Raw genomic sequence first — 20,653 nt, 5'->3', positions numbered from 1 at the left:
AAATTTGTGTTAAAGTTATAGAATAGAAGCCATTTCATTTTTTTTAAAAAAAGGCAAAATTAAAAATAAAATGAGTGGCAATGTAATTCTGACACATGCTACAAGGATGGACCTTGAGGACATTATGCTAAACGAAATAAGCTGGTCATAAAAAGACGAATATCGTACGATTCCACTTACATGAGGTACTTAGAATAGGCAAATTCATAGAGACAGAAAGCAGAATGGTGATTGAGGAGAGGAAGGGGGATTGGGGAGTGACTGTTCAATGGGTTCAGGGTTTCTGCTTGTGAAGATGATAAAAGTTCTGGGGATGACAGTGATGGGCACACGACAATGCAAATGTACTTAATGCCACTTACCCGTGCATTTAACAATGGTTAAAATGATAAATACTATGTTATGTATGTTCTAGCACAATACTAGGGAAAAAAGGAAGTAAGTGACAAGATGACTAGTGTCAATTTATCCAGTTATAACAAAATTATTTTTCTGGTTTAGAGATTTAACAGTGAAAATCATACATATTGAATGGGTATCAAATATGTTGAAAATGATCTGATAATCTTTTCAAATCAAAAGTTAAAATTATTTCGCAGATTTTATTTTATACAGATTATTTATACAGATTATCGATACAGGTTAATCTTACATTGAATCTGATTATTTTTAAAATTTATTGTTATAGTTCGCATACCATAAAATCCACCCTTTTAAGTGTACAACTCAGTGGTTTCCTGTATATTCACATGGTTGTACAATGATCACCACTATTTCCAAAATCTTTTCATCATCCCCAAAAGAAACCATGTACCCACTAGCACTCATTCCCCACTCCTTTCTCTCTCTAAACCCTTGTGACTATTAATCTACGTTCTGTCTCTATAGATTTGCCTATTCTGGACATTTTATATAAATGGATCCATACAATTATAGATTTTTGTGTCTGGTTTCTTTCATTTAGTGTGTTTTCAAGATTCATTCACGTTATAGCATGAATCACTACTTCATTCTTTTTTTACGTTCTTCCCAATAGCCAAAAGATAAGAACCCAATGGAATATTGAATAATATTCCATTGTATAAATATACCACATTTTGTTTATCTATTCATCAGTTGATGGACACTTGGGTTGTTCTTATCTTTTGGCTATTGGGAAGAACGTACAAGTTTTTGTGTAGACATATTTTCAATTATCTTGGGAATATATGTATAATTGTGCATATATCTAAGAGTATAATTGCATACATCTAAGTATAGTTTTCTTATAATGTTTTGGTTTTGTTTTGGCCCTATAAAATGAGTAAGAAAGTGTTTCCTCATCTTCAGTTTTTTGGAAGAGTTTATAAAAGATTGGTATTAATAATTCTTCTTTAAATACTTGGTGGAATTCACAAGTAAAGGTATCCGGTCCTGGGCTTTTTGACAGGAAGTTTTTTGACTGTTAATTCAAACTCTTTACTTGTAACATGACTATTCAAATTTTGTATTTTATTTTTAGTTAGTTTCAGTAGCTTGTCCATTTCATCTAATTTGTTGGCTTCCAATTGTTCATAGTATTTGTGGTCGGCAGATGGCTCCTCACAAAGATATTCAAAACCTGTGACTATACAAGGTTACATGGCAATTAACCTTATACAAGGTTAAAGGGCAATTAAAGTTGCCGATGGATTGAATCTGCCAATCAGCTGAGCTTCAGAAGACTGGGTTCTTGCACATGTAAATGACCTTATGGTATTTCCTGGGCTCCACAGGGGCCAAGATATGAATTCGCGCGTGCGTGCGTGCGTGCGTGTGTGTGTGTGTGTGTGTGTGGAGGGTGGGCAGAGGAGGTTTCCAAGAGGTCTGTGCTGCAGACAAAGCATGAGGCCTGGTGGGGGTGGAGTGGGGAATCAAATGTTTACAAAAACACCACATGAGTTTATAAGCACTGTGGGGCCATGGCTGACTTTATTGGGGTTTCCCCAAAGGCCAGTCACCAGTCTGTGTGGTCACATTTGTTGCTTTTATGGCTTTAAAAATTTCTGCCTTACATACTTCAATATGTGAGTATTTAACCTAAATGGCTACAAAAATATTCACTGTTGCAAAATACAGTCCATGATATCTGGCTTTTTAACTCTCTGGGAATCAAGAAGGAAGCTGCCCAACTTAAGGAGTGCTATAAAGAATAACTCTTGAATAGTTCTGTCATTTCCAAGACAAGCAGGAGAAATGTTATCTATTATACATTTAACTTAAATGTTTTTCTTAAAGTAATATACTTCTTTCTGAAAAACTAAAATGATAGGACTAAAGGCACATCTCTCTAATTGTGTATTGTACTGCTACCTGTGGGAGCAGAATCTATAGTAGTATATCCCTGATTGTATACCTTTTGATCAACACCAAGATCATTTAAGTTCGAAAATATATTCTTGGGAATCAAGACATAAGTACTTTTTTCAAAACAACAAAGTAATTTAGAAAGGGGTTACACTGATTCTTTGTGAGAGACATGCTCAATTCAACAAGTACATAACGTGCCCTGTGTGCACACAGCCCAGGTTGGATCTCTAGGGCTGGAGCAAGATGCTGGGCCTTCCTGCCCGGAGCTTGCTGCTAGCTGAGGGTGTCCCCAGCAAAGGCATGAACAGAACACAGCAGGCCGCACTAAACTCTGTGTGCGATTAGGAAGCTGACATTCTGACTGTGCCCAGAAAGAAGGGTGGAACTCATCAGAAGTCTGCAAAGTAAGAAGGCAGCTACACGGAAGGATGGGCTTAGATGAAAGCCAAGCGGAAGGAGGATTCGGGCCTGTTTAAGGAATACCAGATCGTGGAGTGTGTCCAAAGAACCCCAGAGTGAACAGTATGTCCAAAGAATTAAGGGAGGGTGAGAGTGAGGGCGGCAGATGGACTAGGATGGGAGGCTGGAAAGAGCAGTAGAACCGCCGCCATAAACTGGGACTCTGCAGGTGGTGGGGAGCCACAACGTGTGAGCAAGGGAGGGTGGTGGACAGATCCCAGTTTTCAGAAAATAACTGTTTGAGGAGGGAGTGGTGTAGGATGGAATAAAAAGGGGCCCTCTGCCCAGAAGGAAGGGGGCTGATCACTGGGGACCTGCAACAGGCGGGTAGGGGGCCGGGCCCAGGGCCGCCATTACAACAGACACTTCCATTGATCTCTGCCTTTAGATATTTTGGAAAAAATTTTTTAGTAAAATTTATGGAGCTATAAAATGCTGCAGGAAAATTCCAGAGTTAAGATTTTATAAGAAGTACTTGAAATCTGGTAATAATGTTTGAGGAATGAAACTGTAAATTGTCCTGCACTCTGCCCACATTCACAGTGGAGCTCAAAGATGGAGAAAGCATCAAAATGCCTTACAACAGTCATAGCGATGTGAAGGCATTGTATGGTCAAACTGGTATCACGCAGGGGGCCGGCAGGATTCTGGTCTTTGGGTAGAGGAACTGCATGGACCACCTAACTCTGCCACATTTGAAAACTGTGTGTATTTGGTAATAATTGTCTTCTTCTCTCCATTTAACTTGTATGATGTCAATGAAGCAACTATTATTAACAATTGGGATTTGAATTTCTTAACTCTTATCTCTATCCCTTTTATCTTTGAATCTTTTCTCAGTAACACAGGAGACAGGCTGGACAGAAGATGATTAAGGGAGAAATATTTTTAGAACACACAAAATAAGAGTATTCAATAGACAAACTCAAATAAAAGGCATCCTGAAATACCTCTACAGTCACATATGCCTAGGAGCATGTAAACTAGGCTAAACAGAATCCATCTAATGCTTGTAAAACTTTTTATTCTAAGTGACAGGATGCTAGAGCACAGGTCAATGTGCATGGATCTTTATCAGTTTTTGCTTGTTTTTCAGATGGGTGGTAATTAAAATTTTCATCACAAATAACTTTCAGAGGAGAAAAAAATTATAAAACAGTATTACCTTGCACATTATATTGATAGTAATTAGGATCCTCTGATTCTTTCTTGACTGACACAGCTGCTGCTTTCAGTGAAATGCCTTTGAATGCAATGAAAATTATAGAATTACGTGTTAGGCCAAACCCACGAATAGAGAAATATTGACCACTGATAGAATTTTCAAGTTCTGTTTTGATCAACATGGGAACATTATAAATCAGTAAAAGAACTTGTAGCTCACTCACTATGAACAAATGGCTTACCCCTATAAAAATAAAAATAATATAAAAATAAAATAATATAAAATCAATATAATAAGGAAGAAGGAAGGAGGGGAAGAAGGATGAAGGAAAGAATGGAGGGAGGAAGGGAGGAAAAGAAGGGAAGGAAAAAGAGTTCTAGATCCCAGTTTGGGGAAATTTTCCTTGCAAGATGACTGAATATATACGCATTTACATGAAATACTGTAAAATATCCTTCTCTAATGGGACCTGAGTTGGCACATATAATCTGAATTACCCACTACAATGACATGGACTTCAAAACCTGGGGAAACTACATTAGTGAAACCAAAAGCCTTCACTGGGGAAAGGTGTGGTAGATCGCAAAAATTAGCCACAAATTTCTCCCATCTAGTACGGGCACCTGTCTGTGCTGTCAACTTTCCTACTCCTATTTTCTAGAAGTGGAGTCTCCTTCTCTACCCTTTCAATCTAGACCTGGCCACATGACTTGCTTTAGCCAACGGGACATAAGCTAATGGGATGCAAACAGAGGGTTAAAAAAGTGCTTGTGCATCAGAGCTGGCTGTGTTTGGAGCCGAGCTGTCATGTGAACAAGGCTGTGCTAGCTTCCTGGAGGATGTGAGGCCCTGAGGAGAAGGGGAGGGGACAGGCCAGCTGGCTCTCCCAGCTGAGGCCTCAGACCCAGGAACGAGCCAGCACAATCACACAGAATTGTGAGAAAGACTAAATCACTGAAGCCACTGAGTGTTGGTGCTTTATAATACAGCAATGGATAACTACTACTGAAATATACATGTAATTTAACCATGAATGTTTAAATAGCAAAAGCAAAAATTGTGGCATAGCACGGGCTTTACTATTTAGCATCAGTTTACAAGTTCTGAGCAGTCTTCTGAAAACAGCTGTTGGGTATTTAAAATGTGATTATCAAAACAAAAATCTATTAGAACAGGTATGGAACAGAATGGACACAGCTGATAGCCATAGTAGTGAAATGGTTAGGTCAAGTTGAGGAATTTGCTCAGAAGTGGGACAAAGAGGTAATCTGATGGAAAGATTAAAGGAAGTTGGCAAATGAAAGTCTACTTATGCATAAAAACAGCTATTTATGTGTTTATCTGTAAGTGATCTGAAAGAATTGTCACCAGATGGGCAAGAGTTGTCCCTAATATGGGGATGCGATTTGAGGTGTGTAGAGACTTTTGGGGGGATGGAGCTTTGAGAGAAGAGAGTGAAAGGGTAAAAAAAGGAATTTTCCTTATTACTATTTTTTGTCTGCATTTAAAAAAAATTTAAACGTATATAACTTTTGTAATATTTTATAATAAAATTTTAAGGTACATGTCCAAGTGGGTTAGGCACTAAAGACTTTACTAATAGAAACATTTGATAAACATGTGCCAGCTGTCTGTCAAAGAAAAACTTATAATCCAGGCAATTGAATCCCGGTTTGACAAGGTAGAATTTAGAATTTGTTTGAAATGCTAATAAAAACAGATTTATTTCAGCTTTTCCTCAAAATAAGAGAGAGAGAGAGAGAGGGAAAGAGAGAGGAAGGGAAAGGGAGAGACAGAGAAAAAATTCTAAACCATTTAAACATTTTTCTGTGTAACAAGTGCCATACAAATATCACAAGAAAGAAGGCTGATTGATGGCCAGCTCTCAGAAGCCTGCAGGCAGCTGGAAGCAATTCGTATTGCATAATAAAATCCAAGGTAGAAAGTCACATTAATAGGGAGCATATTTTGGTTTAAACTGAACCACATCTCCAAAGGAGGCCTCAACAAAAGAGGAAATGCTCATTGGACCCAACAGCTGCTGAGAAAGGAGATGGGAGGCTGGGTCTAGATCTATGAAAGGGCTCCTACAGAGAACTGACGACTCCCCTCCCCCACCACCATTTGTCTTCCCATTTTCTAAGAGGAGACTGCAGGCAGAACATATTGGAGCTTTGAAAAGCATCCAAGGCTAAGATTACATGGGTGAGAGTTGAAGGCGTGTCATGTGTAAGTAAGTGAGATTAAGACATGACAGCTGAATTCTGCTCCGCTAAGAAACGTGGCCTGTCTCTTTTCACTGACTTGTATTCTAGGTTTTACCTAGAATAACTAAAGTGAACAAGCACCATCATTTTTCAGACTGTCAGTTAAGGTGGAACTTCTACTAAGCACATATTTACATGTGGAAGGGAGGGACACAACATCTGCAGCTTTGGAGGGGGCAGGGCGGGGGGAAAACCCTTGGATGCTGGTCCACTCGTGGCCCACGGTCTCCCTAGGGACCTGGGGGGCGGGGCGCTGAACACAAACCACACCTTGACAGCTCTAAGGTGCTGATGCTCTGCGTTCCATTTTACTATATGTCTCTCCTCCCTTTTTCTACATCTTTTCTTCTTAATATCGAATATTGACTTTCTTTCAGATTATGTTAGATTTAATTTTAACTTTATATTTTGAACTGTTTATTTCATATTCTAGGTTGCTTTGCAAGCATTATTAAATTCTAGTTTTAGCCTTTTAAAACCGGCTTGTGTTCACTTTTATCTTTTTGAGGTTTGAGTTTTACGTACTTGATTATTTTAGGTTTTCTAACCTTTCTACTCTTAATGCTTTCAATATTTTCCCACCTCTTGATTGAACATTTGAGTTTTCAAAGAATTCTATTTTTAGCCTTTTTTCCCTCTAATTAATGTCTTTTTCTTTTTCTTTTCTTTTTTTTTTTTTTTTGAGGAGTAAGAAGAAGCAGGGATGGGGATCAACCATTGTCATCTACAAAAGAGGGATTTTTCTCCCAATATACATTGTTATTATAATGCATGTCTATTGTAGAACATTTAGAAATGACAGAAGAGTACAGGAAAGTGGTAAAATATGTTCAAAAATGAAAACACTGCTCTATATCTAAATCGAGCCATATGTCCAAATGTGTACGCAAGACCTTTTTACTCATTTTGCAGTCTGGTTCTAATTTAAATATAATTAAAAAAATATTTTGTCCACAAATATATCTATTTAATAACATTAAGTTCCCAGTATTTACTGAATTAGAAGGTTCTTTTCTAGAATTTGAGTAAAATATGACCATTCTACAAATAAGGCCCCACTGGAGGTTAATTAGCACCCTAATTCCCATTTTTTGTGTGTTTCTTTGGGATTTTCTGCATAGACAATCATGTTGCATGTGAACAAACACAGTTTTATTTCTTCTTTCCCAGCCTGTATACCTTTTCTTGTCTATTGCATTAGTTAGGACTTCTAGCACCAACTTGTAAAGGAGTGGTGAGACGGGATAAACCTGCCTTGTTTCTGATCTTAGGAGGAGAGATTCCAATTTCTCACCATTGAGTATGTATATTTTTTTTAAAAATTAGGTTGAAGAAGTTCCTCTCTGTTCTCAGTTTACTAAAAAACTAAATGGGCTTCACATGGAATGGGCTTCCCCACTCTTTTTGTAGTAAAACAAAAAAAGGGGTCCAATGATAACCTGCTAAATACTTGATTCTAAAAGCATCGGTGTACATACCAGAATCTTCCATGGGTTCAGTTTTCACATGGACAGGGCCACAACTGAAAGGAGAAGGGAAACCTGGTAAAGACAGGCCAGGTAAGAACTGACCACAGGCATTTGGACACATGGAGTCCTCCAGGTCTCCACGCCATCAAATTCTCCCTCCCCCCACAAACTGAAAGCGAAACTGCCACAGCTTTACCACTAACTTTCTTAATTTGTTACAAAATTACAGTGTCAATGGAATATAGCCTTGTAAGCCCAAACATTCTTTTGAAGAAAGAATATACAATTGACCCTGGGGGGCTCCCACCCATCATGAGGTTGAAAATCTGAATGTAACTTAATTTGGTTCTCCACAAAGGCGTATTCCCACTGGTGAGCTGAAAATACAGTCGACTCTTGAAGAACACGGCTTTGAACTGCACTGGTCCACTATGCGTACAACGGGAGCTGAGCAGTTCAAACTCATGTTATTTAAGAGTCAATCATGTAACAAAATAAGGCAGACTTTCCATAGTCTAAAAACTACCACTTTGGGGCTAGATGCGAATTTTTTTTTAATTTATTTTTTACCTTTCACTTGGCGATGTTGTTAATCTCTCAGCATCTACTACTGCCCCAGACCCACCTGTACAGAAATAAAAAGAAACACACTAGTCCTTTTCCATGTCTTGAAATATGACAACATTCAAAGGCATATAAAGTGAAAGCACTTACAAAGAGAACAGAATTTCTATCTCTGGGTCATTATGGAATAGCAGGAGGGAGAGACTAACTCAAACCAGGCCGCATGCTCTGGGGCCATTTGTGTGGGCAGAATGGGGACCGAGGAGCAGATTGGGGCTGGAGCACAGGAGTGGGTCTCATTTTGCTGCTCATCAGCTGGGTGACCTCCAGCACTTACTAAACCTCCCTGTGCCTCAGCTTCCTCATCCAAAAATGGTGGTTGGGTAGGATTGATTAATACATGCAAAGTTCTTAGAACAGTCTCTGGCACATCATAAATACTAAATAAGTATCAGCCGTTATTATTCTATAAGGAAAACACAAGTCATCTGGCACAGCAATCACCTGGTCACCTGCCATCCTCATTTTTAAGTCCCTCCCTTAATGTGAGAAAGAGGATCCAGGAGCTCAAAATTGTTCCAGAACCAGAATTTGCTCCATGAGTAGTCCATGCTCAGAAGAACCGGAGTGCGTCCCGTTTTCCTCTGTATTCCACAGTGTGCCTTGTGAACTGTGTGTCCCTCAGCCATCTCTACCTATGCAGTCTCAGCATAACACCCTCTTTAGATCTGATCTTTCATAAATAGCTATGGCCCAAGGTTTCCAATTACATTCAGGATAATAATCTGAGAAAATAGGAAGTGGGCCTAGGTAGATCTCTAAATCTTTCTAGTAAATTAATTTTTAAAAAGTTTTAGTCCCTTTATTAGCCTAAGTTCAGCAGATTCTAAGGGGTCATGTGTTCTCAGAAGAACCAGTTTGTGGACCCTGCTTATCTTCAGGGCCAACTCCTCCATGAAACTCTTATAAGCACGTAATTCTAACCCATGTCCAGGGATTCTTAGGGAGTTCCCTCCAGCCATTCTAAGAACACCGAGGGTCACCCCTGAATCTCTGCTGGACAGTCTCACTGCCTCTCTGAGACTGCAGGTTTTAGGAGCATAGGAACAATCACGCATCCTAGACCCACTCCTGACCCCAACAATGCCTGGCCTGTGGCTACTGTTCAAAGACCATAAGGTGACCTCAGCATCCTCACACTGACAAGGACAAGGCAAGTCTACTGTGGTCTGTGGTCTGGATGCAGAAGCTCACTGGCATGTGAGCTGGGAGGAGGGAGACTTCTCAGCTTTCTAGGCAGGGTGTGTCTTTTCCTGAGCTGCACATACCACAACCACCCCATCCTGGAATGTCAGAGCCTGCCTCTTCCGTGAGGAGAAAGTAAAATATAAGCTTTAGAATGTGCTGAACTTGTATTTTAATTAAGAAAAGCAGAACTGGAACCAGCCTCCAGATGACCTAGAATGACATGTAACTCTAAACTTCACTTTGGCCTTGCAAAAGCATGGAGCTAAAGAGGCCTGGGGTCTTCACTGAGCTAGAGATAGAAGTCTGTTTTAATAGGATGTTTCTTTTCTCTTCTCTTGGAGCCTAGGTTGACAGACAATTGGCAGAAATGCCCACACATGATTGTATACAGGTTAGGGCTCACCGCACACTACCCATACTGCTCCTTTTTGTATGTATCTTCTCTAGTCAGGTATTCTAGAACAAAATGAAGCCAACTCTATAATTTCTCAGTGCTGAACCAAACTCCTTCCTGCGGAGGTTTATATTCTGACCTACACTGCAGTCTTTGGTGGCTGACGGCCACGGAATTCAAAACTAGTGTCTGTCAGCCTTCTGAACTCTTTGTGCACCATATTTCAGTTTCCTCCATTTCTTCTTCCTGGGAATGTATGCATCTCTCTCAAAACCAGAACATCAACACTGCTGTTTCTGACACTTAGACATCCCACGCAAAGCCTCATCGGATTTTTGCCAAATGAAAAATGCATCCAACAATCAAGTTTCTAAGAAGGTGTCAAGTGTGGAATGATAATGTATAATAATCGAGAAATGAATTTATTCAAAGGAGGCAGAAGCATTGACCAATTTTTTCCCATGGAGTAGAAATCTGTACTGAGCATAAGGACAGACCAAAGCCTCCTTAAAAAGCAGTATTCTCATTAAGAAGAAGTAACATTTAAGTTTTTTTAAACCTAAGACTTTAGAGAAACTAAGATTTCATATATATATATATATTTAAATCTTTCTGATTTTTTAGGGGGTGGGGTGGTGAGAGAAGGGAAATTAATACCTATAAATACATAGAAACTTCCAAAATAAAATGCCATTGATGGTTGAAATAAAAAAAAAAAGAAAAAGAAAAAAAGGAAAAGCAGAACTGGTTTAGCAGCGAAAGGCAGTCAGTCACCAAGTACGAGAAGTTGTCGCTTACCTAGCTGATTCACTGGACGTAGGAAAGGCCTGCAAGAAAACCAATACTATTACCCAACATGAACACACAAGAAAGATATTAAACATCTGAATAACCAACTTCTAAATGTAACAGGACATAATTAACTGAAATTAAACTCTCAGTTTATTTTCCAATAAACTATTATGATGGGATACAGTCTGTCACCTGTTAATGATGAATGAAATCCCCGCTTTATTCTCCAAAATCCATTTCAGAGTTGCAAGATCATAGCTCTCCGGGTGTTGAAAGGCAACTCCTTCTGGAAGTCCCTGCACTGCCACAGCTGCCTGGTCTTGTAGCATCTCCTCATATGGAACAGGCACCATCACTGTTGATCCTAAGGCTTTGCCTATAATAAGAGGCAAGATGTCTCTAAATGTCATGTGTGTAAAACCCTGCCCCTCAACTTCATTTAGTGTAGTACACACAGGTGGTGACATCTGGCTTTGAAGATACATTAAAAACATAAGGTACCCTATTGCTCTCTATCCTTAGTAAAATTCCCAAAGGGCCAAAGTAAAAAATTTACAATATTTATTTTAAACCTTCACCCAGGAAACCGAAATTAACAGGTCTTTTTCTCCATTCTCTTGAAGGTTGTGCAATTTGGGGTGCTCGCCCTGGCATACCCAGGGCTGTAGAGAGCACCCTGTGGTTACTCAGGCTGCTGCTGAACGAAGATAGAGCCCCCAGTCAAAGCTTAACTGTCCCTATGTCACATCATAGAAGTCAGGCCAACTTGCCTGTTGAAAAGTTATGAAGTCAACATGGCCTCACATCACCATCGGGGGCCATGTCGCTCTTTCTGTACTGAACAGCCAACCCCAAGGTGCTGGAGTACCACTTCTCATAGAGTAGTAGAGCCTGAGACGTGAAGATCCCTTGTGCTGGGTTTTCCTGCTGCCACTGTGGTTGGAAATTGAGGGGGAACTCGCAGAGTGGGGAGACCCAATGGCTTCATATAAATTTCCCTCAAATGCTCACAGGGACCTGTAGGTCACATAAATGTGTGTGGCTGTCTAGGAATGATAAACAAGGCCCTAAGATGAGAAGGTGCTTATGCTGCAATTCAGTGTAACAGTTGTACAGTTATTTGGTTATCTAGCTTTTAAAAACATTGTATAGGTCCTTTTTAAAAAATCCCTGTCTTAATGCCTGTGGAAAGACATGGGTAGGTGGGGAGACCAATGAGGGTGAGGATGGTGACTGAACAGCAGTGACCGTCTCTAATAATTAATTGTGTTGGTTAAGAAGTGGGGTTTCCCTAAAATGGGAGCAAAGATCAATCCAAAGCTTTCATTGAACCAGAAAACACCAAGTTGTCTTTGTAAGAAGACTTGATCTGATACTTAAGAACTGGCTCTTCCTTAATGAGACAGTGGATTTTCAAATGTTAGAAACCTTCTAAATGGTCACACCAATCAGATTACCTAACACTGGCCTACTCTGTCATGAACTATTCAGAACACTTTACCATAACAGAAGCAGAAATAGTCCTCAACTGCTTTTCTGAGAATTTCCCTTTCTCCTGAGTCGATCTCCATCCTGTTCATAGGACATGGGGGTTTCATCTCAGGCAGGCCTTCCGCAATGCCTGTAAACGAGTCATTGCCACAAAGTCAGCATCCAAGCATTTGTGCTGCACACATCTTTAACCTCTATGCTTCTGGTATGGAAAGGAAAAGGGAAAAAAATAAACATCATACAAAACCTTCGTTTATGTAAATAAAAATAAAGAATAGGCAATTTATGATAAACAGGACAATATAACATGATCATCTCTGAAATGAATCTATTGATAAGAAATTGTAAGTAATTCAACACATAAGGAAATATGAGTGTTTCAAAGGAAATTATTTTAAACAGACATGTTATTTGCAATATGGCCTAAAAGTAACAGTCGCTGTGTAGGAAGGCCCTCACCACTGAACACGTTCAGGACCAACCCCCTTCTCCCACTGGCCCCCCATCAGGTGCTACTCCAAAAATTTTGAAACTGATGATTTTAATCAGGGTCAATTGGGAGACAGAAACCACATGTTAATTTGCACAGGGAAAGTTTAATAAAAGAATCATTAACTAGTAACAAAGGACTGACTATTGAGGAGTAATGAGAACTCTTAAAGAACACACAGCATGTAGTGGGAGCAGCTCTCACTTCTGGGGCTGAGGCAGAGCACCAGGAAGGAACTGGGAAGAGGGTCTGGAAGAGGGTCCCCTGGGGCCGAGATCCAGAGCTCTCTGGGGAGGATGCAGCCATAGCCTGCTGGATAGTGGAAAGTAGGCTGGGGTGCAGCAAGCTGGGGCCGGCAAGCAGGGGCCTACCCTCTGGGGGTGCCAGTGGAAACCACTGGCAAGTTGCCTCCCGGTGCCTGCAAGGCTTGCTGCATGTTGCAGGGAAACTGTCCCTTGGGGTGCTGGTGGAACTCTATAAGCTAACAGAACTCGCTGAAACGCCATTCTCCAGGGCTCCGGGGGACTTTCCTGGGAAACTGCCTGTGGGCATGGTGCTGCTGAGATTCACTGGAAACCCTTCTTCTGGAACTTTCTGAGATTTCTTCGAGACTTGCTGGGAAGCCGGCTGGGGTGGGTGGAACTGACTAGATGTTTGTTCCTGTGGCACCTGGTGACCAACTGTTGCTGGTCACCAAGTGCCTCAGGAACAAACAGGTGAGAACCCACTGGAATCGGGAAGAGAAGTTCCTTCCTCTTCCAGGGACCTCCTCAGCCCACTCCTGACAAAGGTACACATTGTGCCAGTTGCCAAAGGAGAAATGTTTACGGGGCCCAGCTCTAATATCACAGAGAGGTAATAACTTGATGACTGTCACACTGAAAATTGTCACACAGTGATTTCTTGAGCTAGAGAGGCCCATACAGGAGTTATGTTCTAAGATCAAGTATGATTTAAGGCAATTACTGTGTACAGGCAAAATGTTACCTGAATACCCTCAGTCATCTATCAAGTATAGAATATACAGTTTTTTGTATACAGTTTGCAAAACAATTCTTATGTACATTTACATTGTAGAACCAGTCACTTAGGCTAAAAGAAGGAAGCAGAAGAAAACCTATGAATATTTTGTCATTTGAACAATTTTGGCTTATGGATAAAGAGGTGAATAGAGAGGTAGAGAACTGACAATATTATCTGCAGAGTTTACTCCAAGGATCAGGAAACTACTGCCTGCAGGCCAGTAGAGAAAAAAAAATGCTAACAAAAAAAGAATCAAAGAGGAGAGAGAAAGAGAGAGAGGGAGGGAGGGAGGGAGAGAGAGGGAGAGGGAGAGAGAGAGAGAGAGAGAGAGAGAGAGACAGACAGACAGACAATAGAATTCTAGAAATGAAAAATAATCAGAAATGATAATTTTACAGGATGAACTTAACAACAGCACACTGTTGAAGAAAGAATCAGTGTCCCAAATAAAAGCCATAGAAACTATCCAACTGAAGCTTGAGCAGAAAAAAAGAATGGGGGGGGGGGGTGGGGAGGAACAGAGCCTAATGAAATGTGCGACAGTATGAAATTTTCTTCTATATGTGTAAATGAGAAAAAGAATGGATCGGAAAAAATATTTGCGATAATGGACAAAATGTCCAAAATTGATGAATACAACAAATAAACATATCATGGCTAAACTGCTGAAACCTAAAAATTAAACAGAGCTAAGGAAAATGATATATTACTTTCAGAAAAACAAAAATAAGAATTTTAACCTGACTTTGTATCTAAAACCATGGAGGTCAGAAGGTAATGAAATGAAACTTTTAAAGGGCTGAAAGAAAAAACTGTCAAGTTAGAATTCTGTACCTAGTAAAAATATTCTTCAAAAACAAAAGCTAGAGGGTGTCTTGGGCAATATGGCTAAGAAGCAATAGGCCTTCCCTCCTCCACAGACACAGCGAATTAATAATATATAGATCAGAACACCCCTGTGAGACCTCCACCCATCAGTTGAGAAGCTACAGCACCCAAGTCATTGTTAAACTAAGAAGGGATTCCAGCACCAGGGGTAGGTAAATTCCTGCATGTGGTGCACCTGTTTGTGCCTCTCCCTCTCCGTGGCATAGCACCTGTGAGGAAATCCACCCATGCTAGGGCTCCCCCCCTTGGGATGGAAGCAAGAGTGGTCTGTGCATCCAACATTCTGGCTTGTCTGGGGGCTGGCTGCCAGAAGAACTGTATTCTGTTTTGCTTCATAGCACCGATGGAATTATCACTCAGTTTGGAAGCCGCTGAAAACAGAGGTGAGCAGAAAGTTAGAGCTGCAGTTCTGTGGGCAGACACCAGGGGGAGAGAGAGATCCACAAAGGTATGAGAAGTCCTAAAACAGCCAGCCAAGGCTGATGGGTGAGTCTTCTCCTGCAGGAGCCAGTATGCAAAGACTGGGAGGGGTAGCTGTTTCTTCAAATGCCCAAATTCCAGGAAAAAAAAAAAAAAAAAAAAAAAACAAGGTATACAAAAAAAATAGGGAAACAAGGCTCATTAAAGGAACAAAATAAAAAAATAAAAATTCAGAAACCAATTCTAAAGAAATGCAGATCTATGAACCACCTGACAAAGAATTTAAAATAACTGTCATGATATCACAGTGCAAAGATGCTCAATGAGCTGAAAGAGAATACAAGTAGACAACTAAATGGTTTATGAACAAAATGAGAATACTGACAAGGATAGAAACTATAAAAAATAACCAAATTCTAGAGCTAAAAAATACAATTGAACTGAAGATTTCATTAGAGGTGTTCAATAGCCTACTTGATCAGGCAGAAGTATGAGCAACCGCTAAAGCAAGTCTTTTGAAATCGTAGAGTCAGAGGAGCCAAAAGAAAAAAGGATGAAAAAAAAAATAGTGAAGAGAGCCTGAAAGACTTATGGACACTGTGCTATCTATAAGACTCACTTCATCTACTTTTTATATAAATAGAATTTCATTTCAGTACAGAATAAAAAAATTTGTTTTCATCAAACCATATATAGAGTAATAACTACTTTGTTCTGTATGTATATTTTGGTTCTTCTCTCAACATCAGTAATATTTTTAAATGCATTATAAAAGAAATAAAGTAATTACCTTAAATTTAAAAATATCTGCATTAAGAATGTAAATAGTTTACAATAGTGAGAGATAAGTTTGAAATGAGCATGTTTACCATTTTAATTACACGCTCTCAGTTCTGTATAAAATGACCTGCTACGGTCAAATGAAATTATAAATTTCTTTCAAATAAAATCCATGGGCAGTACATTTATTTTCTAAGTAATTAAGTATATGTTTCTCTTGTTCACTCCTTTAAAAATTTTTTTCAATTAGTTGACATTCAATATTATTTTATATTAGTTTTAGGTGTACAGGAGAGTGGTTACTCATTTATATAATTTATGACATGATCTCTCTGATTAGTCTAGTACCTACCTGGTACTATACATAGTTATTATAATGTTATTGACTATGTTCCTTATGCTGGACTTTATATCCCCGTGACTTTTTTGTGACTACCAATTTATACTTCTTAATCTCTTACCTTTATCGCCCAGGCCAGGCCCCTCCCACCCAGTCATCAGTTTGTTCTCTGTATCATAAGTCTATGTCTGTTTTTGTTTGTTCATTTATTTTGTTCTTTAGGTTCTACATATAAATGAGATCATATGATATTTGTTTTTCTCTGCCTAACTTATTCCACTTTGCCTAATACCCTCTAGATCCATCCACGTTGTTGCAAATGGTAAGATTTCATTCTTTTTTGTGTCTGAGTAATATTCTATTGTATATACGTACCACCTCTTCTTTATTCAACTATCTGCTGATGGGCACTTAGGCTGCTTCCACATCATGGCTATTGTAAATAAGTCTTTACTCCATTTTGATTTGATTTTTAAATAAGGTGTAAGAAGGTGGTCTAGTTTTATTTTTTTGCATGTATCTGTCCAGTTTTCCCAATACCATTTCTTGAAGACTGTCTCTCCATTTTATATCCTTGCCTCCTTTGTTATAAATTAATTGAGCATACAGGCATGGGTTTATTTCTGGACTCTCTATTCTGTTCCATTGATCTATGTGTCTGTTTTTATGCCAGTATCATGCTGTTTTGAGTATCATAGCCTTGTAGTATAGTTTCATATAAAGTAGCATGATACCTACAATTTTGTTCTTTCTCAAGGTTGATAGGGCTATTCGAGGTCTTTTGTGTTTCTATATAAGCTTTAGGATTATTTGTTTTAGTTCTGTGAAAAATGCCACTGGTGTTTTGATAAGAATTGAATTGAATCTATAGATTGCTTTGTGTAGTGTAGCCATTTAATGATGGTGATTCTTCCTGTCCAGGAGCATGGTATATGCTTCCATTTATTTGTATCTTCTTCAGTTTTTTTCTTCAATGTCTTATAATTTTTAAGTATAGGTCTTTCACCTCCTTGGCTAAATTTATTCCTAGGTATTTCATTCTTTTGGTGCAATTGTTAATGGGATACTTTTCTTAATTTCTCTTCATTATTGGTGTATAAAAATAATTCATTATTGGTGTATAAAAATTCAACTAATTTATGAATATTAATTTTGTATCCTGATACTTTTCTGAATTCATTTATCAGTTCTAATAGTTTTTTAGTGGAATCTTTAGGGTTTCTTCTATATAGGATTATGTATAGGACTCACTTTAGATTTAAAGACACACATAGGCTGAAAGTGAAAAGAGAGAAAAAGGTATTCTATACAAATGATAACCAAAAGAGATGCAAAAGGTAATGGTAATGTGAAAGGTAGCCAGGAATGGCTATACTATATCAGTCAATATAGACTTAAATCAAAAACTATTATAAGGGACAAAGAAGGGCACTATATAATAATAAAAAGGTCGATTCATCAGGAAGATATTCTAATTGTTAATATTTATGTACCAAATCTCAGAGCTCCTAAATATATGAAGCAAACTTTGACAGAAATGAAGGGATAAACAGAAAGCAATACAATAATGTAAGAGATTTCATTACTTCTGCTTTCAATAATGGAGAGGACAATCAGACTGAGGATCAAAAAGGAAACAGATGAAACGCACCACACTGTAAACCAATTGGACATAACAAATATTATGAACATTCTACTCAGTAATAGTAGAATGTGTGTTCTACTCAAGTGCATAAGACTATTCTTCAGGATAGACTACATGTTAGGCTATAAAACGAGACTTAACAGATTCAAGTAGATCAAAGTCATATGCAGTTTTTTTTTTTTTATCACAATGGAACGAAACTAGAAATCAACTGCATAAGGAAAACTGGAGAACTCACAAATATGTGCAAGTTAAACAAGAGATCAAAAAAGTCACAAGGGAAATAAGAAAATACCTTGAGACAATGAAAATGAAAATACAATATACCAAAACTTATGGGATATAGCAAAAGCAGTTCTAAGAGGGAAGTTTATAGATATAAATGAGTATATTAAAAAAGAAGAAAGATCTCAAATCAACAAACTTTTATACCTCAAGAAACTAGAAAACGAAACCCAAAGCTAGCAGAATGAAGGAAATAATAAAGATTAAAACACAAGATAGAGAATTAAAAAACAATAGGAAAAAAATCAATATAACTGAAAGTTACGTTTTTGAAAAGGTCCACAAAATTGATAGCCCCTTAACTAGATTTAAAAAAAAAGATTCAAATAACTAAAATCAAAAATGAAAAAAGGACATTATAACCAGTACCTCAGATATAAAAAGAATTACAAGAGAATATTATGAACATTTGTATACCAACAAATTAAAGAACCTAGAAAAAAACTGATAAATTACTAGAAACAATCTACCAAGACTGAATTAGGAAGAAATATAAAATCTGAACAAACCAATAATGAGTGAGATTGAATAAGTAATCAGAAACCTCTCAACAAGGAAAAGCTCAAGACCAGATGGATTCACTGGAGAATTCTAACAAATATTGAAAGAATTAACACCAATTTCCTAAAATTCTTCCAAAAAATTGAAGATAAGAGCACACTTTTTAATTACTGCATGAGACATTAGCCTAATACTAAAGCCAGACAAAGATAGTATAAGAAAACTAACAACTAATATCTCTGACAAATATTGATGCAGAAATCCTCAAAAATACTAATACAGCAAACAGAATTCACCAGTATATTAAAAAGATTATATACCATAACCGAGTGAGATTTATGCCTCAAATGTAAAATGGTCCAACATATGAAAATTAATCACTATAATATACCACAGTAACAGAATGTAGCAAAGCACAGAAGCATTTCAGTTGACACAGAAAAAGCATGTGATAAGATTCAATCCTCTTTCATGATTAAAACACTCAACGAGCTGAAAAAGGAAACTACCTCAACATAAAAGGAGCAAAAGTAAAGATGTCGATATAGAGATTAAAATTATAAAGCAAATACTATAAAGCCATTTTGTGCTAACAAATTTGACAACTTAGAGGAAATGAACGAATTAAAAATAAAGTTGAAAAATAAGGTTTACTAAAATGTATATACAAAGAAATAGAAAATAGGAATAGTTCTATAACTGAAAAATTAACATGCAACTCTGAAACTTGTAAAAAACCTGTAATTAAATTTTAACAATTAGAAATACAATTGGCAGCTGATGCTAAAGAACTGAAAAAACTTTTCTTGTTCATCAGTTACATACTTACTGTATTTTAAAGATTGCTTAAATCAAGTCTCTCTTCGATAGTAGAGGCCCTAAATTTTGGTTTTAGAAGTCAGTCTGAATCAATCAATCTCTCTCTCTCTCTGTCTGTCTGTCTCTCTCTCTCTCTCTGTCCCTCTCTCTCTCTGTCTCTTTCGTGTGTGTGTGTGTGTGTGTGTGTGTGTGTGTGTGTGTGTGTGTGTGTTTGTGTATAAAATCTTAGATAGACAGATATATGTTTGTAGTAAAATTATATGCACACACTTCCTTTACCAATCCTTGGAGACATCTGTATATCTACATAGCTGTATCTACATCTATATTTACCCTCTGTTTAAACTTCCCTGTTTGTTTTCCTTTTTTGATTCCAGGAAATACAAAATTGTTAACTCAGTACTTGGTAGATAACCTACAATGGTAGAGATAGACGTTATATAGGTGTAGGTTTTAACATCTTAGAGCAGGGGTCCCCAAACCTTGGGCCGTGGACTCCCCAGCACTAGCATCACTGCCTCAGCTCCACCTCAGATCATCAGGCATTAGATTCTCATAGGAGCACTAGTCCCTGGTGCAAAGAGACTGGGAACTGCTGCCTTACACTACAGCTTCCTTCACATACAGCCAGGTATACTCACTAATATTCCCTGGCACTCACAACACAGACTGGCATACTGAAGGCTCTGGAAGGCCCACAGTAAAAGAAGGGAAAAGGATTATAATTTTCAGTTATTAACTGAAAATAATACCCAACAAACCCGTAAGTAGTTTTTTCCTTTTTCTTTGGGAAGGAGTAAAATAAGAGTGATTTTTTAAACATGGTTTTATTTTAGGATTCCAAGACAATTTACTCTATGTGCTTCAAATTTAGTCTACAAAACCAGAAGCCTGCTGAGGATACAATACAAAATACATCGACCATGTTTCTTGGGCTGGCCAGTGTTAAGTATTCAGTGGTATGTCAAGGTCAAAGGAGATATGTCAGAACCATTTGTATGATGTTTATGATACTTTAGAAGAAAACATTACATAAGACATGCCTACAAGTATTTTAGGATGTATTAATACAAAGAATAAAATCTTTAACACCTACAGTATTCTGCAAAATCCTTCTGCAAGTCTGTCCTGGCACTGACAAATGCACGTCCTTTCTCAGTTCCCACGACAAACACATCTGTTTCATACACTGCGATGCAGGCCACTTCTGCCTTGGACTTGGCCAGTTCTTTACACTGAAATAGAAACAAAGAATGAAGTGTTTTATACAAAGGCAGATCCAGAT

At 38.2% G+C, this 20,653-nt stretch overlaps 1 protein-coding gene across 2 annotated transcripts in view; it reads right to left on the bottom strand.

Moving 5' to 3' along the window:
* The window catches only part of GTF2IRD2B (GTF2I repeat domain containing 2B), a 50,808-nt gene that overhangs the window by 16,404 nt on the left and 13,751 nt on the right, over nt 1-20,653 (bottom strand). For both annotated transcript variants that reach the window (XM_016153222.2, XM_016153223.2), the window contains exons 3-9: nt 20,465-20,603; nt 12,188-12,307; nt 10,879-11,062; nt 10,693-10,721; nt 8,259-8,313; nt 7,698-7,741; nt 3,953-4,030 (exon numbers count right to left, since the gene is read on the bottom strand). In XM_016153222.2, coding sequence (XP_016008708.2) covers nt 3,953-4,030; nt 7,698-7,741; nt 8,259-8,313; nt 10,693-10,721; nt 10,879-11,062; nt 12,188-12,307; nt 20,465-20,603 — 649 coding nt within the window. The remainder of the gene's footprint in view (nt 1-3,952; nt 4,031-7,697; nt 7,742-8,258; nt 8,314-10,692; nt 10,722-10,878; nt 11,063-12,187; nt 12,308-20,464; nt 20,604-20,653) is intronic.

The sequence above is a fragment of the Rousettus aegyptiacus genome, unplaced genomic scaffold (assembly GCF_014176215.1).
Source record: "Rousettus aegyptiacus isolate mRouAeg1 unplaced genomic scaffold, mRouAeg1.p scaffold_m13_p_8, whole genome shotgun sequence".
Classification (NCBI taxonomy): Eukaryota; Metazoa; Chordata; class Mammalia; order Chiroptera; family Pteropodidae; genus Rousettus; species Rousettus aegyptiacus.
Note: the sequence above shows the minus strand (reverse complement) of the source record. Positions and strands in the feature narration are given on the sequence as shown.